Source organism: Nymphaea colorata, chromosome 9 (assembly GCF_008831285.2).
Source record: "Nymphaea colorata isolate Beijing-Zhang1983 chromosome 9, ASM883128v2, whole genome shotgun sequence".
Lineage (NCBI taxonomy): Eukaryota > Viridiplantae > Streptophyta > Magnoliopsida > Nymphaeales > Nymphaeaceae > Nymphaea > Nymphaea colorata.
Genome location: NC_045146.1, coordinates 15,848,224 through 15,874,887, shown reverse-complemented (window position 1 = coordinate 15,874,887; position 26,664 = coordinate 15,848,224). Strand labels below are relative to the sequence as shown.

The window sequence follows — 26,664 nt, the reverse complement described above, 5'->3', positions numbered from 1 at the left end:
TGCAATTTGTTAAACTTGATTTCTCAATGATTGATAGTTAATCTTACCCTTAATTGAGAAGCACCCGTAAGAATTACTCTTATAATCAGATTTTAACTTAACTCGCTGTTCTTAATTCGTTCATCTCGATCAAAAGGTCGGCATTTTATGTTTGCTAACAAGATGCTTGAAGACTCATTTGTCATGCGATCCTGGCAATAAATTAAAGAGACATGGCTTTATTTTATTCATTTTTCTTCTTTCAGTCATAATCCCAACTTACAACTCGACCAATGAATCCACCGCCGGCTTGGAGTTTTATATTCTCACATGCATCTGCCCATGTACTCAATTTTTTCGAACCGGTTGTTGAGGCAAACTAAAATTTTCAATTGATTAGAATTACCTTTCTTTCAATAAAGTCAACTAGAAGAAATCAATCTACATCTAGAAACTCATTGTCTAATAGGTAGACAACTCTGGTAAGCTGTCTCTTGCACTAGTTCATGTAACACACTAAACTATGAATATCCCTAAAGATGCAATTGATAGAACTGGATTTATCATTTACAATAAAAGAACAGTGGATGTGCTGTTAATTGCTTCTAAATTACGGATGAACTTGAAATGATATGAGAGGGTGTGCTTTCTCCCTGTGAAAGAACATTTGCCGTCATTCTATCATGTTGTTGTAACAACTCAATCCACTCCTAGGCTTGGGCCCCTAGTTCGGAGGATCCCAATCCCCCTAGCAGTTTCAGCTCCAGCCTCAAAAAGGATAGAAACCAAGACAATCATCTCATTAATGACCTCCTTTATAAGTAAGCCCTTGAAGCTCCCTCACAATCTTCAATACGAGACTAAACTTATGAGGTGTTACAATTGTTCTCTTATATTTTTGTTGTTGCAATTTATCTATATATTGTGTTTTCCCTACACTCCTATATTACTGAAGGGATTCAAAAATTGAAACAATAGTGAGATATATTAGTTGTCATATGACATAGCTAGTCTGGATAAAAACATAACCAAAGGCTGTTGTGGGTTCAAAAATAGCATGTACACCACATTCAGTACTATATTTGCTAGCCTTGAGGGGTGTAGCATAGCTGGTTGGGCCGACGGACAGGTGAAAGCTCGATCGTTAGTTTGGTTCATGTGGACGCTAACTCCTCTATAAATGGTAACATGTACGACACTCGAGTTAAAGAATGTACCTTATGTCCACCGAGGTCCTTAGTAACCCATGACCCTCAGGACATGGGAAAAGGATTGGCTTTCCTCTCTCACAAATTAGACCGAGTGTTAATATATAATGCCACAAAAATAGGTAACTTTGTCAATAAGATGTGTGTCTTTTAAGTGAAGCAATGGAGCACCTGGTTTAGATCTCTCAGGTTTATCAATACACTCTCTCTTTTGATCCCTAAAACGCCACCTGATAGATGTCTCAGCAAGTTGTTGTGCATGGAGAAATATGTGTTTTACTGATCTAATGATGATTTATAGTTTATTACAGGTGAAACTACTTTGATGTTATTCTAACTTTACTGGATTCAGTACAACCTTAGATCTGGCCTGGATTTGGATCTAGTTTGTGAAGTTCAATTCAAACTCTGGATCACACATGATCGGACTTGTAGTCAATCCATCTGCCCAACAACCGAGCAATCCTATCAGCAATTCAACATTTTACGCAGTTGGTAGTTGTCGAAATCAAATGGTCTGTGGTAAACAAAGTAGAGTTCATATGATTCCGCAAATAAATTCCAAGACCAGGACATGATTTTCACTTGTTTGAACGCACTTTCATGGTTTTCAAACTTACACAAAATTCCGATTCAAACAATAAACTTTCTCCGATTCAAACAATAAACTTTCTGAATTTTTATGAATATCAAAGCGTAATTGAGTAATTAATTGTCGCCAAAGAACATGCCTAGTTTTAGTGGTTCAGCTTTTTGGCAGTGAATCAAACGCATCAAAAATATGCCACAAAACATAATATCTTGCTGTCAAACTATTAGGTGATTGAAGATGATATGAAGTCATTGCCACGTCTAAGAACTTCTCGCTCGACCAACATATGCGTCCATATTTTATTTTACTGCAATGTTATTTCGTGTATATGATCGTGGTTGCTTGATATTAGCAGAATAGCTTTCGGCCAGCTTTACATAATTCACACTTGGAATTTATTCGATCGCACCGTATCGGGACGACACTTTGCATTTCCTTAACATGATGATCGTACGAGCACAAACAAGATGAACGCGATCGATGCCCGTGTTTTGAGTTTTATCGTGACCCATGGGTAAAAAATCCTTCCCCACGACACAAAATACATATTTTTATTAGCAGATGTAAGTCGGGCCTCTTGAGGTCGGACTTTTGATAGAAAGTTACGTGTGCTGACAGTAAACGAGAGAAGGACATTTTAGTAATTTATTAAAAAAACATTCTTTCATAATTTTTTTACTTTTTTTTTCATTTTCAATTTTGTTTTTACATAAATTTAATTTTCTAATATGTAAATTAAGGGTATTTTAATCAAAGATTTAGATTGGATATATCCTTAATCATCTTTTCAGATATTTCACATGTTGTGATTCGAATTGATATTCAAATTTGAATAAAGAAAACTCATATCTGAATCTAAAATCCGATTTTACAATCCAAATTCAATCCAAATCTGATTCTTATATTTATATCTGAATCCAGAATTTTAAACTAGATTTTACTAATTTTCAAAATTTAATAGCATTAGGTACAAGATATTTGCCTAAAAATAAACTCGATCCGAATCTGAATCTGATTGGATGCCATTTAGTAAATCCGAATACTCGGATTTCTTAATCGAATATTAATTTTTTTTTCTATATTCGATTTTTTCAATGGGTTCGATTGGATATCCAATTCAATTAAAATATTATATTCACATCCCTACCCCTGCCCATACTCTCCTTTGTCCGGTTTAAGTAGGTGGCCACCGCCTTCTTCATTCTTTGCCAATTTAAGGAGGTGGTCATCGCCTTCTTCTTCAATCTTTGGAGCAGAGCAAGCATTCTCTTCCGGTTTCTCTGGCAGTTGAAGGAGGTGTCACCGCCTTCCTCTTTTTCCACTCTAGTTTCAGTTTGTTGGTCTGTTCCACATGCAACTGCTTGAGAATGGTTCCTAACTATTGCTGGTCACATGATACTTTCAAAACGGTGGCCTAGGTATAAAATTTAAAACTTTTAAGGGGTGTCAACATGTAAATGATAAAAATTGCTCAAAAATATCAATATAAATAGAGGTTTTTTGGGGTCTATATGGGGCAATTGCCCACACCTGCCTCCGCCGTTGCCTCTTCGACATTTTTACCTGCTTCCGCTCCTCCTTCTTCGACATTTCTTTTCCTTGATATAGGTAAGTGTTTTGTGCTTAAACCAGGGCCTCGCCTCTCACGGCACCTGCAATTCAGCCAACTGAAAGAGAATAGAAAGGAACTTTCCATGGGGAGCAAAGAATCTTTCATAAAGTAGTGTGCATGCATACGAATGTTACAATATTCCACTATTCAAGCACAGTCGATTCCCCTCATTTCTAGCATAAAGTTGTATCCACATGAAAAAAAGACGCTTTTGATAGTAAGAATGGGCTCATCGAAATGAAATGAAATAGTCTGGAAGAACGGATTTGATTGCTAGATCTGGCGATAACCAGTTTTGGTATGTTTTATAAGGAAATACATTTTCAAACTCAATACATTGTAATGGTAGTCGGCAGAATGAAAAAAAATGATAAAGTATGATTCAATAAGGGTGCATGAAATTTAAAGGTTTGCAAGAGTGAATGAGCTCCAATCATATCATATAATCTTTTTTTTAAAAGGAGTACCTACTGAACTTTCAGTTCCATGGTTTTCTTGCTACCAATGAACTTGAACCAAAGAATATGTATCTGTGTGTGTGTGTGTGCCTGCACGCGCACATGTGTGTGGCAGAAGCTAATTTTTATCGAGAGTTGCAATTTTTTATCTTTTGAAGTTCTATAATATTAACATTTGTACATCCACAAACGTGATTGAAGAGTTGGTACGTATGGAAATCTCATTTTCCTAATTGACTAGGCAAAAGAAGGAAAGTTCAATATTTGTACTGAGTTGTATGTGTATCCAAATGATTGTGACAAGTATTACAAGGTAGAGAGAGAGAGAGAGGGAGAGTCAAATCTGATTTTGTGAAGATCATGAACAGCACATGCATTCTTTGGAAACAGTTAATACACCAAGTACATGCTTATCTATGAGTATATATAATCTAGAAATATTGAATAGATCAAATTCATGCAGTTAACAATTCTATACGGCTTTTTTAACTATAAGTAATGATGCTTGCATATGTTCGGCATTGATGCAAGAGAAAAAAAAAAAACCTAATTTAAGTAAAATAATTAATCTCTCTCCCAATTGCGACACAACTTTTACATGTTGGGAGCAAGTTATTCCCGAATACATGAACTACGCGCTCTCGTACCCCATAGTTCCTAACTTTATATCAATATAATGGAAAAGCAACGGAAAGCAGATGACCCTCTATAAGGTTGAAAAATCTAGGTATATTTTTAGACTTCCCTAGAGAAGGTAACCATATATACCTGGGCATGGAGACATGGTCATATTCGATGCGACCTACGATAGTGCCTTTTCGCTTCTAAGGGAGATGTTTGGCAACAGTAAGAGTATATTACTGTTTCAAAAACGCACAATTCATGAGATACTATAATACATTGTCTCATGAATTTGTTCTAATATTTAAAATAGATGCATGAAACAATTATATATCATATACCCGAAGAAGTCACCACTTCATCCTTTAATATGCACTTTGAGTAGATGCACCAGTATTGTTATGAAAATCAGCCTCGATCGACCGATTTGAATCCAATAGTTGCCAAACTATGTCGGTTCATTGGTTGATATGCAAGAGTGCCACATGCCATGCACTGTTAATATTTTAAATTTTTTCTAAAAGTTTCTAAGGTTTTTCTTTCTTAATTTTTCCACTTTTACTTATTTTTGTAAAATATAGTAATGTATTTTTTTTCCTGTTCAGTACAGCTAATTTAACTGATTCTGAATCGACGAAGTCAGTAAATGGATATATCGATTGCTGGCCGGTTCGATTGAGAGTCGGACTTTTTATGACACTGAGGTTTGTCTACTTATTTTCTTAATACTTTTCTCTTATTTTGATAAGTAAACTAATGGCCGGACTTTCACCAACCCACCAGGGACGATAAGCGGGACATTACCGCCAAAAAATAAGAAAACATATAGTCATGCTTTCTTATCATTCATATGGTACTAGAATAGTAATCTTCAGATCTGTTACAAGCTAGTGCTTCAATTTTCTTGGTATGTGTCATATAGCAAGTTCTTAGACATTTTTTTCTTTTGGCTTATATTAGAGATTAATGATAATTTTTCATTAGACTAACATTTTGGCTTGCACTACCAACCAATTATAAGTATTGCTCAATATTGATATCTTCATGCTTGCAAGTTGATTATTCTTTTTTTATCCCTCCTTAATTTAAAGAGGGCGTGCTGTTAGAACCAATAACCAAATGAAAGAAAGACTAAACGTTAATTTACAGTAAAATCTGTTCATAAATTTGAGCGTGGATAGATAGTATTAATTATAAAAACAGATTTCTTGATATTGATGTCTTTATATAGTCAACAAAATTTATCAATGTGACCATGCCAGAGAGCCAGAGGCGGAACTAGGAAGTTTTGGTTGCAGAGGTCGAATTATAGTTTAAAAATTTTGTGAGGAAAACATATAATTTTAATTTTTTTTGTATATGGAATTGTATGATGAAATTGTATGACTTGCCTGCCCCTCCCTAAAGCAAACACATGGAATTGTATGATGAAATTCGTTTCATTTGATAGCCAAGGTGTATCCTTCTTTCTCCTTTGGTTCTCATCTTTTGCCACTTTAAAATCAAATTGCTGAAGACGTGTCTAAAAGGTTCTCGTTGAAATTTCCATTCCCCTTGTCACTTTCTTCCCAATGAAAAATTTTCACCTTTTAGCCCATATTGTGAATAAAGTAATCTTGCATTGATCATAATTTATTTTGTAAGCATATCATAGCAAGGCAGAGCAAATTGCTGATGTGACTTTCTATTTTTTGTCGCTTAGGGCTTCAACTAAATAAAGCCTAGTGAAACACCCCCCGACAAGAGCACCTTTAGGTATATGAATGCCTCTTGGGCAACCAAGAGCTGTTGATCCTACCAAGATGAAAAGAGAAAACTGCAACTTCTGATTAATTTATTGCATCAAAGATGACCACCATGTTTCTTGAAAGCAAAAAAGAAATGCTCCTACGATCAAAAGTCACAAGAACTCTGTCACTCGCTACAATGAACAAAAGAATAAATAAGTGAACACCGTCCTGTTTTCTGCAATTTGTTCATACTTGATTTCGCGATGATTGACACTTGTCCTTACCCTTAATTGGAAGGTTTAAGTCATGATTAAGCTTACTACATCTTAACTCGAGTCATTGGTCTTAGGTCATCTAAGTCCATCGCTAGCCAAGAAAATATGCTTAAAGAATCATTTAGCATGTGATCATGGCAATTAATTAAAGAGGGCATGATTGCATTTTTGTTTTCTCTTTTCCAAATACATCCATGAGTTACAAATCAACTAGTACATCCATCCCTTGGCTTATAGTTATATATACATGCTCGAATGCATCTGCAAATTAATTTGCTCTAGTATTTGAAATCAGTTATTGAGGTTAAAAATATTAATTACATATACAAGGCTCGATACCTGGTGTCTGCATGTCTTTTGCTTGGTGGAGGCCAAAAGATGAGCCAAAGAGTGTGTTGTGAATCTCAATGAGTTACTTGGTATTCATCGACGCGTGGAAAGGAAGCTGTCGATGAAAGCGCATTTGTACTGACGTTCAGGATGTGGTATCGGTAAATATTTGAAGCAGATTCATTAGACACTCACTCGATAGCATTGCTACCAAATGACCCCCAAATGACCAAGGTACAAAGAAACTTTTTCAAATAGCAAAAATACTACTCAGCCACTTGCGTGGGGTCGCTCGCTTTTTAAATGCATGGTTCATGAGCAGATGGGCCAATAACTTTTAATAATAGAGTTTCTACATAGGGCATCACCGTTTGCCCAGGCGGTGATGTTGGCTTGATGCGCCAGTTTAGCAATTTTCAAGAAAATAAAAAAAGTGGGCGACGACAGAAAATTTGAAAATACAGGCCCCAATTTCAGATTATCAGCAAAAGGAAAGCCCCTGAACGAAATTTTTCTCTTCCGAAAAACTTTGTTTCGAGTTGTTTAACGTCAGGGGAAAAGCCCTTGTCCCCGAGGCCACGCTCTCCATCAGTTTGGGTGGGAAAAGCCAGGAGGTTGCCGGTTTGACCGGTACGGTTTGGACGCCACAAACGACACGGGTCTAACGGGTCGGACAGAGTTCGGTTTGAAACCCGATCCAGCGATAATATATATATATATATATATATATATATATAAAGGTGAATACCAAACCACTGTGGTAAAGAGTAAAAACTAGCCCCATGGAAAATTTTTGTAATCTAACCTCATGGAGCTGATGAGAACATGTATTAAGTATTAAGTTAGTCATTTGTTTTGCTTTAGCTATGTTTTTTAATAATAAAAAATTTACAGCTCTTATACAATCAAATTTGTGATAGTAAAAAAATCAAATGTTTTACAAAAATAACTTGAAAGTGGTCTGGCCTTTGTTACTTACCCAAGTGATCTGGTATCCATCAATTACTCTTTTTATCCTTCGCTCAAGAACAGTAATTTGGTTTCTTTTCTTTGCCAACTTAATTAATTAATTATTCAAATCTGGACTTGGAATAAAATTGAACTGTTGGATTCTCTACTGATAGAAGGGACGGGAAGTACACCAGCAGTAGCACGAGCCTCTTCCTCGATTTCCTGATCATAGCTGCGCAAGTTCATGCGCGCACGTTGGCAGATGCATCCTATGCCTAGGTTGATGCATGTGGGTGGGGGAAGCTATAGTCTAACCCCAGCCCTTGATATGAGTTTGGATTTCAGAGACACTGATAATCACACACATGATTTATATTATAGGTTTTCTTTTCATATGTGAAGCAAGTAAAACTAGTCCTATAATGGAAATGGATTTTCAGGTTTTTTTTTTCCTCCGTTTGATTAATAATTTTTTTCTGAGGTTAGAGAAGATAGAAAGGAAAAAAGAAAAGAGGAAGCAAACGGAGGACAGAGAAAAGGTAGTCGAGAGGTAGCGTAGAAGAGATAAAAGAGGTTGAGAAAACCATCTCAAAACCCACATGGGTTCAAACCCTTATGTGCGCTTTCCACAGTGCTAAATTGGAGGCAGTGATGGAGCCAGAGAAATTTTTTGGTGGGGCACTGATTCATAGGTTTTCATACATGAAGGGGAACTTACATGTATAACAAAGTAAATATCAAACGATTTTAATGTAAAAAAGAAAGAAAATTGAGAAGCTAGTGTGGGCAACTATCCACACCAGCCTATATGTGGATCTGCCACTTATTGAAAGTCATGATATAAAACATGCTATGGCAAGTATACTTAACTACTTATTATGAACTTGACATTGTTGTCCACTATTTGATTAATTTGAGTTTAGGTTTTAGCAATGCTTTGGAACAAAATCACTTGTCTTCTTGAGAGGTAGTTCGGTAGAAAAAACATTTTGTAAGTGTCCCATGAATATACTCTAAATATTAAGGTAGGTTCATTGGATATTAAAACTATTACGAACCAGCTCCAATTGTTGGGGCATGTTCATGAAACATTGTCATTGCCCGATCCACCCCCTCACATTCTTTTGCAGAAAGAAAGTGTTTATTTACACAAGCAGGAGGCCAGAATGATTTCTGCCCATAATTGGTAAATTCCTAAGCTAGTAGAATCCACGCCTTATACGCACATTCAAGGCATTTCTAACAACTCTAATGGTTGTAATATCAAATTTAGGAATGGAACAACATTTTGGCAATAAACAAGCCACTGAGAAATTAGAGACCTGGCTGCATTCTGTCCTATAAATGATCTTTCATTGAGAACACAAGACTCTAATGCAAAAGATCCTTGAATTTCCAAGAGAGTTCAACTTGATGAGGGCATGCAATAGGGCTGTATCATGTAACAAGCAGCCATGATGAAACTTAAAACTAGATTTAGCCATTTAATAGCGCACCCAACCCACATGGTCCTTTTGGCAGCCAAACCACCGGAGTTAATTGCACAAAGCACTCGCAACTTTGAATGACATGAATTCCAGACAAAATGAGATTCACTCGGGTTTCATTGACCTATCCAATTTGCAAAAAGGATGATTGGCCCCTTGCTGTTGGTTCGACCATGGGAACTAACGTTTATAATAAAAGAATTAGGGAAGATGAGGGCTGAACAGCTTCGTGAACCAAGCAAGCAACCTGCCTATCGATTGTCATCGAGGTCAAGTTGCTTGCATTGGGTCTTGTCCGGTTGTTCTATCCTTTTAAGTTATAAATAGTAGCAGAGCAACATAGGGCTGCACAGGAGCTGAGTCGAGCTCGAACTCGAGTTGAGCTGCCTAACACAAGCTCGAGCTCGACTCGATTATACAAAGTTGAGCTCGAGCTCGACTCGATTAACTCGTTTACTGCATCTGCACCACAAAACTCTTCTTGCTCCTTCCTTTTAACTCGATTAACTCGTTTCTTGCATTGTGTGTTTTTCAACCATCTACTTCTCTGCATGTGAACATGAAAACCTATTTCTCGTTGTAATCAAGCACATAATCATACCCTTTATTCTATGAAATACATCACCAACGCAACATAGTTCAACAAAAAACTCGAAAAAACTCACAGAAGAAAAAGAACAACATGGAGAAGGAGCAGTGATTTTTGGGGGGTTTCATTTGGGCAAAACTCGGAAAAACTCACAGAAGGCAGCAGTAGTGATTTCTGACGGGTTTCATTTGGGCAAAATCAGTTGGGAAGAGAAGGAAGAAGAAGAAGAAGAAAGGAAAGCCGAAGGGGTACTTGGCGTGATGGCGGAGCAGGGGCTGCATCAAGAACGAGAGGGACGACAGATGAGACTAAGGCAGCAGCAGCAAGAGAAGTGGAAAGGCGACGGATGCGTCTGAGCAGTAGTGGCAGTCGGCGAGAGAAGGAGCAGCAGCGGAAGAGAGAGCTGTGGAAGACAGCAAGTACTTCAGGTCTGGTCGTCGGGTCGTCATGGTCACGGAAGACGGAGAGAGAGCAAAACAGGAAGAAGGAAGAGATGAAGACCGAAAGGGAAGAGGAAAAAAAAGGTATTGGCGTGATGGGGAGCAGGGGCTGCATCAGAACGAGAGGACGACAGATGAGAGAGAAGACAAAGAGAGAGAGCAAACAGGAAGAAGGAAGAGTGAAGACCGAATGGGAAGAGAAAAAAAAGTTTTTACCATAAACCGGTGAACTGGTTTCGAGAGCCGGTTTATCCAATTTAATTGATTTAATATAACGAGTCAAGTCAAGTTCTTGCAACTCGAACTTGACTCGTTTATTGATTCGAGTTTAACTTTCAGCTCGAACTCGACTCGTTTATAAATAGGCCGAGCTCGAGCCGAGCTTTTTCGAGCGAGTTCGAGTTGAGCTCGAGTTGGCTCGACTCGTTGTGCAGCCCTAGAGCCACATGTTGGCTGCTATGAGCAGGCTGCACCATCTCTACAAACTAAATTTCCTTATTTTCACATTAGTGCCATTAACCATTTTTCGTTTATATATAATGGTGCATCTTAGGAGTCATTTGGTAGTAAGAATACTTTGTGTTAGTTTTACATGAATCTATTCCGAAATTTTAGGTGGATTTGTGGAACACTTGTTCTAGTGTTTTATGAATCTACTCGAATTTTAGAATAGATTTATAGTACACTCATAGAGTGTTTCATCTCCTAAACAATCCCTTAAGACATGAGCTTTTGAAGTTTCTTTGCTCAAAATTTTGAACCTGCCACTAGCCCTAAAAGGGAAAAAAGAAACTAGATTAAGTTTTACATATTAACCTCTTAAACTACCAAGCCTATGCTGTCAAGAAAAGGCATTTGACATAAAAAAAAAAGAGAGTAAAACAGTCTTATTTTACATTTTAATACACCTCTACAGACAACAATTACAATTTCAAAGACTTCACATTCTGTTCTCTATTTGGCCAGATTGAATTCGGCAAGAATTAAATGAAAAGTATAGCTTTAATTTGAGGTGTGAATGATGAACCATGCCTGACCAACCATTTGAACAATTGGAGCACCCTTTTTGTTTATGATAGAAGTAATTTTTGGATTTGGTTTAAATTACTGAATGGGGGATATATAGAAGTCTACGAATCTGGCTTCCAACTGAACTAGGGTTCCCAGTGAATTATACATAACAGTTCAAGATTTGTATCCATTGAGAGTTGTGGAATTTGAACTTCATTGGCATAATTTTGAGGGTTGTATTGAACTTGAATTTGTGATTACGAACGACACACATGTTTAACAATGTTAACAAATTGTTACTGTCCTATGAACCGAACCAGGAATTAGGGTAGATTCATATTTTATATGAATGTTTTATGAATCTACCTCAATTTTTAAGCTACTTTTATGAGACAAGAACGGTTTGTCTATCTCCGAATGCCCATAGAAAGGTTCCATAGTCCCCTAAAAAAATCTATAGTCTGTACTTTTTCTAATCAATTTGCAACCTACAATATGTATTATCCAAAATGTCAATGGCAAATGACCGGCAAAAATTTTTAGTGCTCGTCAAGTAATACATTTGCACTTTGCTTATATATACATGGTTAATTTCGTCCTTAAATTAGCTAAAAGCAAAGCCAGTTGAACATCTTTCTCATATTATTTGTTGTACTTAAGAGTACTAATTAGGGTAGGGTTATCTGGGCAGGCATTTTTAATTAAATAGAACTAATGGCATGGTCATTCACATAAAGTATTACCACACCTAAAAGAGGTTGGTGCAGTGGGGAACACAAATTTTTGATTAAGCCATATAAACAAAGGGAGGGCATTGGGGTTGATACTCTTTAAAACAACTAATCCACTGAAAATCTTCCCAATATTTTTGCTTTTCAACTTTATCTAGTTAAGTCGAACCCGAGTTTTGTGGCGAGGCAAAACCCGGACCGAGTTGTTCAGCCTCAACTCGAGCTTTGTATCATAGCTGAAGCAACTATATCTTAACTTAATGAAGCATGAATCTCAAACCACCTGCCTCAACAATAATCCCTTTTTGCTTTTGCAGATTGGGAACCTAACTAGGTTAGAGAAACCTTTACCAATCCTATGTTTAATATACAAACCATTTGACAAGTCTTAAACTAAAATTATGTCTGACTTTAGATGAATGGTCAGACTAATAACAAGTTTTTTGTGATATTTTGTTGACCTTGTAAACATTTTAATTATTTCAAAACCTAAGAATCGTTACTCTATGTGTGTGTGTATTTGTGATGGGCGGTTGAGAGAAAACAGAGAACAAAAAAGGTGATGAATATTTTCATTATCAGTATTGCTTTACACATTTTTCTTCTTGTTTTTCTTCTTTCAACCATTCATTACAATGAATCATACGACTGCCATAAGTGATATAGGTGTATCTAGATAGCTAAAAATACAATTTTGGCTCTCATAAATGAGCTAGATGACTTTGGATAAATATACTTTCGATCCTTCAACCCGAGATGACCAAACCTTGTACACATCAGGAATATATGCTGTAAAGTTGAATCGTACATAGTTCCTACCAAATCAAGTATGTGGGCTGCTAAGTGATGCCAACAGGCCCAGTTTGTGAAAGGGAAAAGAAGAAATGAGAATATGAAAAGTTTTCTTCCTATACTTTTCAAGTTCATCACAAACGATTCCAATCGTTCCGCGATTGTCTGAATATTTCCAGAACGGGACATGGACAAACACTGGGTTTCGGCTCCACCACCCACTTCCCTTTCTTATTCTTCTCTCTTTTTCTTCCCACATGAGCTTGTTTTTTTTTCCCTCTATTCTAAGTTTTTAACTGAACATATTTCAGGGAAACCGGGAACCCTTGACCTACTTGAGATTCCTTGTGAGGAAAAGCGAGCTCGCGGACACACAGGCCGAAGCTTCAAAGTACTCACGAACGGCAAGTCCGAGATTTTTTTACCTCTCCTTTTCTTTGCCCTTTTACCGAATTTGGAAAACGGAAGTGAAACCCATTTTCTATAATAGCCAGAACCACCCATTGGCATCAAACTCTGAGCAACCTCCAGTCAGCTGCGGCCACGTGGCAAAGGTTATGCCTTCCCAGTAATCCGGACGCACATTTTCGGAGAGATTACTGTCCGTCCATCGGAGATGATGGAGGGCTAAGGCGGCTCACGTGGAATGGACGGCCATGATCGGGCTTTTGATTTCCGATCCATGCTCGGTGCGAGTATTTCAGTACCTTTCTCATCGACAACGGTTCGGTTTTCAATACAAAAGCCGTCCTACGGGGTCTTGTCAAAAGGGGACAAAAGCAGTTGTACTCGACTCGAGCACCGGATCCCATTTCGAGGCGCGAAAAGTGTTGGAAAGCTATTTGCCAGGTGCTGGGGAGCGGTTTTCTTGCGCCTCCGAAGTCGGAGAGACCGGGAGTGGTTTCCGGTTTCCTTGAGTGGTTTTCAGTGTTGAAAACCACTCGTCGCCCGTTTCCATAAAAGATGAGTCGCTCAGAAGTCCAGAACGAGGATTCGCAGACCTGAAAAAGAGAGAGAGAGAGAGAGAGAGAGGGAAAGAGAGTAAATAGGAGGAAGAAGATCGAGAAGAGTGGACTCAAGGAAAGGACGATCAAGGTGTGATATCAGAATCCGAGACTGAAGGCAGAAACTGGAATGCTTGTTCCTCTGATATTCTTTTCATTGTTGTTGACTGTTTTCAGTTTGATCTCTGGTTGTCACTTCCAGCGGATCACGTAACACGTCCTGCGTGAGGTGGTGATTGCTTTCTGTTTTTTCCCAGCAGGAGAGGATTTGAAGTTTTAGGGCTTCTGACATGGGAAGGGGGAAGATCGTGATCAGGAGGATCGACAATTCGACGAGTCGACAGGTGACGTTCTCGAAGCGGAGGAGTGGACTTCTAAAGAAAGCAAAGGAGCTAGCAATTCTTTGTGATGCCGATGTAGGCTTGATCATCTTCTCCAGCACCGGAAAGCTCTACGATTTTGCTAGCTCGAGGTGAGTGAGTGATTTCGTGATCGCTTTTCTCCCATCTTCCTTCGTGTCCCTTGCTTTCATTCTTATGCTTGATGCTGTTACTGATCGTCTAAATAGCTTGCTTGGAATTTGTGAAATTATGTGATTGTGATTCTTTGATCGTGCTTTTGCACTCAGTTTTTGATTTGTTCAATGCTTGAAGTTTGATCGGCATGTATGATGATTTCGAAATGCATTTTTTCTTGTTTTCCGAGTTTATTCCCTGATGACTTACGAGAGATTATCATTCCACTCTCTCTCTCTCTCTCTCTCATATAGACATGTTTCAGTTTGCAATTTATGATTGATGAATGTCTTACTGGAACATATTATAGTTTTGGCCTGGAGAGGAGGCGACGCAAGAACTATTAGAGAAATTGGGCTTCCCATTTTTTTTTTTTAATTCTTCTCTTCCTATCTTTCGCTTCTCACCTGCTGAGAGAGTGTCTGAGTTCTTTGGCTCTTTATTGATTGGAGGAAAACTTAGCTTTCAGTGATAGAAAAACCTTAGGTGCATTAGGAAAACTTAGCTTTCAGTTATAGAAAAACCTTAGGTGCACCTTTAGGCTCATGGACGAAGGGAATGGCCTGATTTACTGAGAGATAAGGATCTGAGTTCCTAGTGATCTCTTTCTAACAAGTAAATTACAGTCTGTCTGCAATATTTCTCTGTCTGAATAGTAAAATCAGCTAGTTGCGGAGCTGCTGAATAAAATGATACAGTTTATAATTAAACACTTCTTCTCACACTGATCAAAGAATTTCAATTGAGTAAAAAAAAAGCCGTTAAATGTAATAGTACCGAAAATGGGCGTTAGCTTTTCTGAACGCTATTGAGTGACTTCTAGTAAGTTTTAAGATGATTGGAAAATGGAGAGAAAAAATATGGGAGCGGAAGTAGAAGTAAAGCGAGGAAGGAGAAGCTAACACAAGGAGTTAAAAACATGCTACAAAAGTTTGCTAGCTAGTAACTTCGGAAGCTAGAGGAGAAAGCACATTGGAAGAATAAGAGAAGCACTTGGCTGAATGGAATATAAGTATCAAAACATTTGAAATAGCTGGATAAATTGGAAATCAGGTTGAAATGACTGTTAAAAAATGACAAATCTCTCACATCAGATTCGACCCACTTGCAACGATTTTCCTGACTATCATCTTCACGATCTAACCAATTAGCCTTAACCATTTTCCGCGTGACAAGATGTCACATCATCATCCATCATAGTGGCTACCAATGATTGCTAAGATTTGTCAAAACTCACAAAAGAAATCAAATAGAATTTTCCTTTCCACAATATTTTCTTATTATCTAGACTTTTAATGATAAACCGACGTGCCGGCCAATATATAGTTACTTAATTGCTAGTCCTTTTGCTGCAATCCATTCGGAAAAATGCAACTTCGAGATATAGAACATGCGACATATGTTAACTCTTATCTTGTCCTAATTTGGTTGTCCCTTAAGAGGTCTTTTAGCAAATAGAACTTCCTGAGTGTTATATGAAGTGACCTAAAGTAGATGCATGGACATCTAGTTCTATTGTTTCATAAAACTGCCCCAAACTTTAGGATAGATTCATGCAATATTTACAAAATATTCTGATTGCCAATCAACCTTCAAAAAGATGAAATGTATGAAACCATGCGACGAACTTTGCTCACTCATTTTGATCCCATCAGCTCTCCCTCATCAAAACTCATCCCGCCACAACACTCCACCACACCCCCCCTAAAAAAAAAAAAAATACTAATAGCTTGTTTGGATTTATATGCACGCAATCCGTGAAATGAAGAGCACATTGCTTTGGTAACTTACCATTGTTTGTTCTATATTAAAAGCTAGGAGACACTATAGTTTAGCAAAGAAATATTAGACAAAAGTACGCACGTAAAAGCCTCCAGGGTAACAACTAAGGATGACTCGTACTACCAAGAAGAAGGGGAAAAGAACTGCAATTCTTGTAACTTGTTTATAGTTTATTTTTCAATCAATGACACGTGTCCCTTAATTATCTAGTTACCAATATTTTTAACTTGGACCTTAGTATTATTGCCGTCTAAAGTCAAGGTTCCCCACTTCAATCGTGCGAAAGATTGCTTAAGAATCATTTTTATGACATGAGCAAGAAAAAGGAAGACCCGACCCTGCTTGTACTCAGGCTTTTCCTGCGCTTTTCGTCAATCAAAACTGTGATTCTTTTACTTCAGGCGTTCCTTTTCTTTAGAAGAAAAAAAACGGGTCAATAATACAACAGAAAGATACTTTTGGTAAAAAAAATGTTTATTTTGCTAATCAAGTGGTTGCTTCAGCAATTTGTTAGCATTAGGCAGAGTAGCAGAAAGATGAACTACCTTAAAGTGTAACCGAAAAGAACGCACCTAATTAACACTCGGGCAAATATGTAACAAGTTATTGCCCAACTTTTAAAAGTTAACCAATAGGCATTTAAACTTTTGAAAGAAATTTTCAAAGAGTTGCTTAAAAGAAAGCATTGATTTTTTGATATACAATAATAAAAATACCCCTTCACAAGAATAAAAATATCCTTCTTCATTCAAAGGATATGCGGGTAGTTTATCATATTATAGTTTCTTTTAGTAGGAGCGTCTGTAATAATTCCTTTCGAAGACTGGGTGCCTATTTGTTAACTTTCAAAAATTGAGCAGTGATTTCTTATGTACTCAAACATTAGGTGCCTATTGTAATTTTTTCATTTAACAATAAAGAGAAATGAAAGTATCAATTGCATTTATCCAATTTACCTATATATAGAGGGGCATTTAGTGGGTGGAAGGTGCCAATTTTGGGACAGGAATGGACAAACGTGTATATACAAAGTTTTGGACGTAGTTTTGAAGTTCTGCATACTTTGATTGTGCATAATTGATCTGCTATATGTCAAGAATCGAACATATTTACACCACTAGGCCTCCAGCTAGACCATAGGAAGCGAATTAACAAAGATCATAATTAATTAATCAAACAATGGCATATTTCTTTACCCTTTAGATATGCACATCGGTACTTTTTCATTATTGACCAGAAGCTGCATCCTGTCGGTTGTACAAAGGAACAAGCTCAACTCTTCAAGAATGCGATAGAAGATTTTTTTTATTTATTTATTACATTGGAAAAATGCAGTTGGATCAAGAGAACCGCCTACCAAGATTGTAAAACCATATGGCTAGTAGCACAAACTCAGGGCCTTTACATGCTTCACCCTAGGCATAGACGCCCATAAAGTTCGAGCTTCGCTTGTCCAGCTAGCTAATACAGCCTAGAAGCCAACCAATATTCGAACCTTCTTGGGCCTGTGCACAAGAGTGGCATTTTATTTCATCTTTGGGGCCAGCAACAACGCACGCTTCCCTTCTCTAAACTTCTCTTTCCCCAATTGTCATTCATCTTCCAGATTTGCACTGTTATCCCAAACGCCATTGCCCTCTGCTCTCTCCTGATCAGCTATGCTAGTACAGTACTTTCAAAAAAATTTCTTCGTCACTTCCACTTCACATGTTTCTTCCTATATAACTAACCACATGGGTATGGGTATGGGTATGAGTATAGGTTCATGTACAGGTATGGAGACATGGGTACAAGTATGACAACTTTAAAAAATATGAGTACGGGGTATAACAAGGCATATATATGTGTGTGTATATATAAAACACCTCAAAAAAAACTTTAAAAGAGAGCAACATTTAAATAAAAATATAATGTGAATGAAAATAATGCATGTTAATGAATAACTTGCGAAAACAAAATGCAAACCGAGCAAGAAATAAGTTAAATCAAGTAAAAGCAAGTAGTTTGGACAAACTTAGACTCAAAAGTATCCACATGTGTCCAAGTACCTGTTTTGTCATGTCACTAGAGGACCTTACTGAAGTACCCATGCGACTTAGCCGGAGTAGGCAAGCTGGCTAACTAGGTTTAGAAACCTTTCGGGCATGACCCTTGGAATACCTCCCTTGAAATTGAATCTCAACAAGCTCCGTATATGTCCTTACACTTGCCTCTTAACCATATACGCAACAATAACATGAGCGAACTAGTTCCATACTTTTACATAAACTGCATCAGCGAGTAATTACCATATCACCTAAACTATTTGGGTTAAGAGTCTTCTATGCAGGCATTGCGAAGTGGTAATTGCAATCTCCTCTTGACATCTCCTTTACTAAACTAAATCTGTGTCATCTCACGAATCCTTTAGGGTCACTTAAACTCATTTAATCCAGCTTTTGTTCTCAAGCCCCACTTCCACTCTACTATTGCCAACTATATATTGTTTTTCCTCAAACATGGGGTCAGAGTTGCCCAAGCATCTAACTAGAGTTATCAGATCCAACATGGTATGATGGACAGTTAAAGAGAAAAATAAGGAGAAAAAGATCATGGATATTTCCATAATTTTTCTATTTGTTTTTCTCTCAACCATTAATCTACTTCAATGGACAGTCTTGATAGAACATGTATATCAATTATAATACTGTGTGCTTTACTACGAAAGGTTTGCAGTTGCAGCTTAAATTATGGTTTTTGTTGTCAACGTCTCAAATTTCGTGCTTTTTTTGGTTGAACATGATGATCTTGAAAACCTTCATGTGCGTAGAAAGTTTTTATTGGTTTATGGGTGTGTTCGCAGTGCACACACATACAAATAGCTCGCTAATTCGTTCACTAAATGCTAAATTATGTTTTTGACAGCTCGCGAGCTGACTGAAGTAACTTGGTCATAGATTACCAACAACGTGTGCCCTTCACCAAATTGGGGTAAATTAAAAATGATGAGGATTATCTTTATTATTTTTTGTTAGTAAACTGAATAGGGTAGTGTTTTTATCCCACAAAACCTGTTCACAAGGGAAACTCTGGTAAATTTACATATTAGTGCTGAATTCAACAATTTATGTACCAGATTCCAAGAGACCCAATGTCATCGACAACAATTACTTGATGTACTTTACTTTGGAATGGGGTTCCATGCACTTGCTAGAATGGGCATCATTTGAAGCTGCAAAAATTGGTTATCGCAATTATATACTTGTATACTTTAAATTTGCAGCATTCCTACTTTCTTACATTGAATAATTTGCACAGAGTAAGACAAGAATGCTTGACTAAATGAATGCTGTCGTAACTTGATTTACCAATGAAACATACTACACAATTATTGCAAAAATCAATACCAAGTGAGATTGTGTGACACCCCAAGTATGTGAGGAGAAATATGAGAATAGTTTTATATCACAGATTCTCTTTTAGAAATCTGTAGGAGATTATGTACCCATCTGTCGTACTGTTAATGGTCCTAGCTCATAGTGTTCTTTAGTATCCGGTACAGCAGCCTCCTGAGATCTGCTATACTAGCACTAGGGTTAGTTTTGAACCGTGTTATTACAATTACTATCTCAAAAACTTAGGTCTTATATGCGCAAAAAAGATCATGTGCTAAGAAGGCTATAGATTATGCCACCCCAAGTATGAAAGGAAGGAGTAGAAGGGTATAGATTATAACAACCCAAGTATGGAAGGAAGTCTACATTTTAATTGCCATAACAGTAAGCCACAAGAGTTATGAGAAGCGATTGTGTTTGGATGACATCCTCAAAAACTCAATTTTCTGATAACTTAGTTTTATGAAAACTGTAAACCAGATTTTTGAAGCCAATTTAATTTGAAAGTTGTCGAAAAAAATAAACTGTTTACTTAAATCTGTTATGTACCAAGAATATAGTTTATGATATTTTGCTTCTTAGGCAATAGCCTTATTTGAATCTGTAACCAGCATATATATGTATATATATATATTGCTGAACTTATGAGGAATCATCCTGGTCAATGGATCACAGAAAAACAAGAAAAAAAGAGGTTGTTAACGAATGCTAAACGACTAAAATATCCTATCTCATTCTTATCATTGATTTTCTCTCAATCATCTATCTTACAGATGTACATGGTTTATATATATATATATATATATATATGTGTGTGTGTGTGTGTGTGTGTGTGTGTGTATGTATAAGAGATAGAGAGAACAAAGCCTTGGTTAGCACACAATTGCCCAATTATTTTATTGTTGATGCTCCTTCTAATATTGGGGTGAACTGGAGGATGCCATGAACCCAATATTGAGTCACGTCCAATATCATGGGACATGAGTTCGGCCATTTCCATAGCTAGGTCCTTCAAAAAAGCTGGCTGATTAAAAATGCAGGACGTACCAAATGATGATAGCGTGCTTGCGCTTGACGTTTTTATATGCATGAGAAAAGTTTCTTGTTCATGAATATTTCAGGCTGTTTGGCCTTTGTCAACTTGATACTTCAATGATAAAATCTCCGCTGCTGTGCTTTCTATCGCCACTGCAACCATGCTCGGAACATAGTCTAAATACAGTAGGCACGTAAGGTTGCAATGGGCAAAAAAATAAGATATAATTTTCGTTGGCAAACACAGGTTTCACAACATTCTCTTTATAGTGTATCGCACCTTCACGACACCACTTTTTGCGCTCTGAACTTTGCAATGGGGTGAAAAATATAGTTATTAACTTATTATGCATTGTTTGAAATTACATGTTTTGTCTATTTTTAAACATTAATTAACAAATGGCGTAATTAATGAATACCAAATCCATCTCATGCCTATAGGAACAAAAAACACTAAACAGGCTTGTGAACTGCTACCATCCATGCTCCGCAAACAAGCTAAGACTCCATCATGATTACATTTATTTATGCTTATGAACTAGCACAGCCAACGAACGAGTTCTAGCAGAAGGGGTCATTATACCTAACAACGCTGCATAATTTTGGTATTTCATATGGAGGTGTAAAAGGAGATCCTCTACGTAGGACAACTGAATAAAAGAAGATTATCTTTGCAAGAGGGCCTCTGGATTGCAATAGCAGACCAAAGCAACCTGGAGATACCATGTAATCTCAACTTTATTTCGAAAAACAGAAAGAACCACCCTCGGCAGGAGAGATGATGTCAAGTTCATCCTAATCAAAAGGATTGGTAGAGCGGAAGTTGACGCCAACCATATAAAATGCTTACAGTATTGATTAGTTTTAACCGTTTGTTTACCTAGTACTCAATTAAGATGTAGATGAACATTTTTGGATTATACATTTTCTTTAATGATTTTATAATTTATTAAGACTCGAACTTACATTCATTTTCATGAAAACACTCATATCTTATGATACATTTGTTGCACAACCTTGTGCCAAATTCCTTTTTTAATTTGCCGGCTGCTTGTTTCATGGGTTTAGTTTGAGATGGATCCTTCTCTAACAGCTGGACGTGTTCCAGCATTGAACAAACGCGGTAAAGAAGATTTAACCATTTGCAGCGAAAATTACACATGCAAAGACCAACCTTAGTTCTAACGTTGGCAGTTTCTATGAGAACGTTTTTTTATCATTTCGGTTATATCAATGCCAATTTTGCATCTCACCTTGTGAAGACTACTATAATTTGTCGTAGCACTTACTTTTCCCATATTCTATTCTATATATTTTTATTAGAATAACGTGAAAAATCTATGACAAAAATTCTGATGTTAAAATGGTTTAGATATGGTTTACCATAGAATTTCTTGATTCAGACTAATTTTTTTTAATTGTATTTAATAGTAATGCAACCTAGATCTGATAACTTTCTACCCTCTCTCCTTCCACTTAAAACAGTTTTTTTTTCCAACTCTTTTAAGTTCAACCAGTAGACCACACCAATTAAACATGGGCGCAAACGTTTATGTAGCCCGTGACATAACCTTTTAGGGGCCCTTACGGAGCTCTCGGCCTACCCCCTTTGAGAGCCCTTTGGTTACCATAACAGAGGGTACACGTGTCTACAAAAAAAAGAGGTAACCTTGTTCCTAGATACATTAGCAGTTAAAACAGTTTCAGGTACCGTTCCGCTTGGTGTCCGTTTGATTCCGTCTATAATACTTGGACAACGCATTCCAGAAATCCAGTTGAGTTGTCTTAATTAAGCTCCATTCGTGGTTATAAATTTGTTTTTTTTTTGTACTTCATAAAAGGAGATGGGAATTGACCTATCTAAGTTTTATATATATAACCCCTTACCATTGATGGAAAAATATCCACCTACTTTTGTCTGTTGATAAAATATTTACTACTTTAGGTTAGTCAAACATCGTGATATTATGTACACGCTAATCAACATTGAAATTTGTACCGAAATGATCATTTCATCATTTTAAGTTAGACAGGATATCATATGCATTATTAGTGGTATTTTAGTTTTTTTTTTTTTTTTTGTGAGCATGAAAAATGCATACTTGTCCAAAGTTAAGTTCCCATTATAGCCACTACGGGAAGATCACTCTAGTTTATGTTTTTTCAAGCATGGGTATCCGGGGGTCAAAAAAATTCAAACGGAAAACAGGGAATGTAGTTCACATCAACAATGCTCATTATTGCTCAACCATTAAAATTTATTTTTGATAAGATAAATTAATAAGCAACAATAACTTCTTCTGAATACCCTTGTGAAATTAATTTTAGCCCATTTCAAGGAAATATTTACACATGATCTATTGCCACGGCACGCTTGTCTAGGATCAGGTTATGACTCCTCTAAATTGGTTCAGCCTAAGCACTCGTTTGAAGCAACATTACAACCCTCTGCATAGAAACAATCCAAAATCCCTAGCAAATAAAGAAAGCAAAGGTCCACGCTAAAGGAAATGAAACAGAATCATTCTAAAATATATCAGGATGGTGACAACTTGTAGAATGCATACAGCCGTCAGACAAATTCCTGGTTATATAGATTTCATTTTATGCACCTTTAGTTCTAGAGGTGTAAAATATACAGATTATAAACCACTGTATCATAATGTTTAATATAGTGTTTCATGAATATCCCTAATCCCTAATATTAAAGACATTTACATGTTCTTAATCGTTTCTGTTCTTGCTGCCATGTGCTTATATGAAAAGGACACTTGATTTTCACAAATGGTTCGAAAAAAACTCAACAAAAGAAAGACAAAGGTTGCAGTTGGCAATTGAATTCCACTTTTACTTTTACTAAAGACTGTACCTGTCTCTGAAGGTCAAGATGATAATACTGAAAAATCTGAATCTTGGTCTCTAAAGATCAGAATGTTTCACCGACAACAGTAATAACATCAACAGCACGAGTTATAACCACCATATCAAGAAGACCTTGGCAAAGCAAGAGAACTTAGCAATGCAAGAAAATGCAAGTAGAACCTACCAAGGCCATCAAACCATTGACATGGACACGTAGAGTCTTGTACGGATTTGAATTTTAGAACTATGTAAGAGACTTGTTAGAGATTTGAATTTTAGACCTATGTACTTGAAATTTTAGTCTTGTGTATGAGGGATTTTAGATTCAAGTTCATAGGACACTCTAATTATTATTTCATTAAATTGATGTTTTATATGTGCCACCTGTTGCTTTTTTATGCGTCCTATATTTCATTATTTGTTCATATTGAAAATTTGTCACCTTTTTATGTTGCATCACATATCTAACTTTAGAACCGACTCATCCGAGTTGTGTTACAAACTATAACATTGCTGTCATCAATGACGACAAGGGGTTTTGTTGACAACTCACAGCTATACGTAAGTGTTATTATCTTGCTTGAGAGAAAAAAATATATACAGCCAAGGCCCCACGGTTGACAACTGTGCTCCAGTGGAACACATTCAACAGGAAAAGCTATTCAAATGCTTTTCATGTGGTCCTAGGAGTGCAAGTCTCCCTTCTCTCTTAATGCATCAGACAGGGACATGTAACATCATATGCATGTAGGCATGTCAACGGGCCTCCTGCTGGAGGAACACCTATGTTATCAAAACAAAAACAGTCCTACTTCCATACCAACCCTAAGTTGCATGGGAATAAGAAATGCAATAAAAAAATCATCATGCCATGTTGATCTGAATTATACAACTTGCAAGGCATGCGAGCAGCAACTACAGAATCAAGTTCATCTTATAAGCTATCCATGCTCCGTAGAGAAAACACAGCTATGGTTTCTCAGTAAGGCTGCACGAGTCAAGTAACTTGAGCTAACTTTGTATAAGCTCGTGTGGACTTGGAGCAAAGAATGGACCTCCTGCTTTCTATTGTAGTGTTTTCTTGATTATACGTCTTAAATAAAGAAACTTTCTTTAGTACTTAGTTTGGCTTGAGATTTAGCCCAAGCTGAGGTCAAGCTTCATAAAGGTTAGCCAAGCCAATTCCTAAACGGTTAACCCAAGCTTGACTCTAGTTCAAGCCATCCTATAACTTATAACTGGGTCCCAGCAGCACCCAGCAAAGTGTCAACATGTTTGCATCCTTACTACTAAGAAAAGATGAAAATTGTTACTTTTATGACCGTCTATTTTGTCCTTCTGCTGCGACTTCATCACGTCCTCATACATGTTCCACTATTTTGGTAATCTAGCTTTTTTCATTGTCTTTTCACTTGATTGGTAGAAGAATGAACAACACACACTAGCTAGTACTAAAAGATTGAACAGACCTGCAAATGCATTACCAATGTTGATCATAGGATTGTTTTGCAAAAACACACACATAATCAGGGCTATTCAAACGTATAAAGTGTTGGAATTATAACAACCAAGTTCAAAAAATATCCAAGCACCAGTGTCTAATCTTTACCTACTGTATAGTCAAAATTATAGTATGCACTCCGAAAAAGGGTAGAAACAAAGACACTCATTATCAAAGGATAGTATGTCATCCAATTGTCTCAATTTTAAGATATATGACCATTTTTGTGCAAAATCACATGCTTGACAGGTTACTCTCCACCTCCCTTATTGAACATGTGTCTTCACGACCCTAGGTCAGAGAGTTGAACATAACTCTGCTACTAACTATAATTGACAGCTGAAAACAGACCTACGCACTTCATGCAACGGATTCCAGCATGCTTCATAGCATGCTTCGAAAAGGACTAAAAACAAAGGCAATAGGTGATACAAGGCAAACCTTTGTATGATCATCCAAATATATCATCAATCCTATGCATACAAGACCATTCTCGTGTCAAACCTGATAGTTGACATGTTACAATAATTACCATGATCTATAGTCTAGAGTTCTTGCATGGTTTTCCATTCAGAAAAAAAGTGCTGCTACTCTATTCAACAGTTCTTCCACCCTTTTTGCCCTTCATTATGCTGTTCTTCTAATACTTTGTGATCCTTACACTTGCTCCAACACCTTAGGCCCAATTTGTTTCACCAACTTCGCCATGAAAATATACTGTTTTCCAGGAAATCAGTGGGTGAAACAAACATCAAAAGCCCCAGTTCCTTTGACGTCCACTATAAAGTACTCAACTTTCTCTGCAACCCCACTTTCCTGGCAAAATTTTCACCTATTTTTGCAGCACTAATCCTCTCCTCCTTCACAATGAAACAAACAAACTAGTAGCAAGCCTTTCACCTTTTGGCTGTTTCACATGAAGAAAATACATAGATATAAAAGAAGAAAACATTACAACTGATGCCCTTAATCGTTTTCTTTGTTCCCCTACGGTTCAGTTCTTACCCTTATAGTACTTCTCTTAGAGTAAATCTATTTATGCTTTTTTGTGAAGCATGACTTAGCAAGTGCAAAACTATCCATGTTTCACAAACAAAAAAAATGCATAAATAGATGACATAGAAAAGCATTACGAACAACATGATCCTCTCAACCTTTCTTCCTTTTTTTCTCCGTTCCATTTTTCCCTTTCCTACTCTATGCTTCTAGGTGCTTCTTTTCTATCCTCATACTTGTTTCAATAGCTCAAGCAGTATGTTTTGCCATTCAACATGTAGATCCACGCTTCTACCCACCCCCTCCCCCAACCCCAAGCCACTCCTTTTATCTAGATCGCCCTGTAACCAAATGATCCAAGAGACAATCTACTTTCCGACACTACAAACAGATTATCATAGATTCAGACAAGGTCATGGTGAAAAAACTTCAAGTGCTGCCATCCATATCCTATTTCCAGCTCTGAACTCAATAAAGTGGTGTTTCCTGATCTCAATTTTTCATCACCTCTGCTACTTCATTTGGTAATGCCTTAGTGGCACCATTCTACTGACTATAAAGGATCATCAATCATTCAATATGGCACTTGATAATAAGCTTAATCCTTTAACTTATTTGTTAAGGTAGTAACTACCTCAAAGGTTCAACAAAATATTGTCTCTTCACTAATTCCACTGCAGGAACTTCCAGGGTGAGATCCTGCCAATTCTCTAACAGCTAGAATAGATTCTTTATTCAAGATACCCACGGAGGCATCAATCTTGCTTTTGTCACACAGCCAACTATTGC

General features: G+C 37.1%; 1 protein-coding gene across 6 annotated transcripts in view; it reads left to right on the top strand.

Moving 5' to 3' along the window:
* Positions 1-13,659: 13,659 nt before the first annotated feature.
* Positions 13,660-26,664, top strand: part of LOC116261335 (MADS-box transcription factor 23-like) — a 17,726-nt gene continuing 4,721 nt past the window's right edge. For 2 of the 6 annotated variants that reach the window (XM_031640055.2, XM_031640050.2), the window contains exons 1-2: positions 13,662-13,901; positions 14,071-14,282. In XM_031640055.2, the coding sequence (XP_031495915.2) occupies positions 14,101-14,282 (182 nt within the window). In that variant the 5' untranslated portion in view covers positions 13,662-13,901; positions 14,071-14,100. Of the gene's footprint in view, positions 13,929-13,987; positions 14,283-26,664 lie in introns of all 6 variants that reach the window. The other 4 variants (XM_050079772.1, XM_031640053.2, XM_031640051.2 and 1 more) reach the window with 4 other exon arrangements.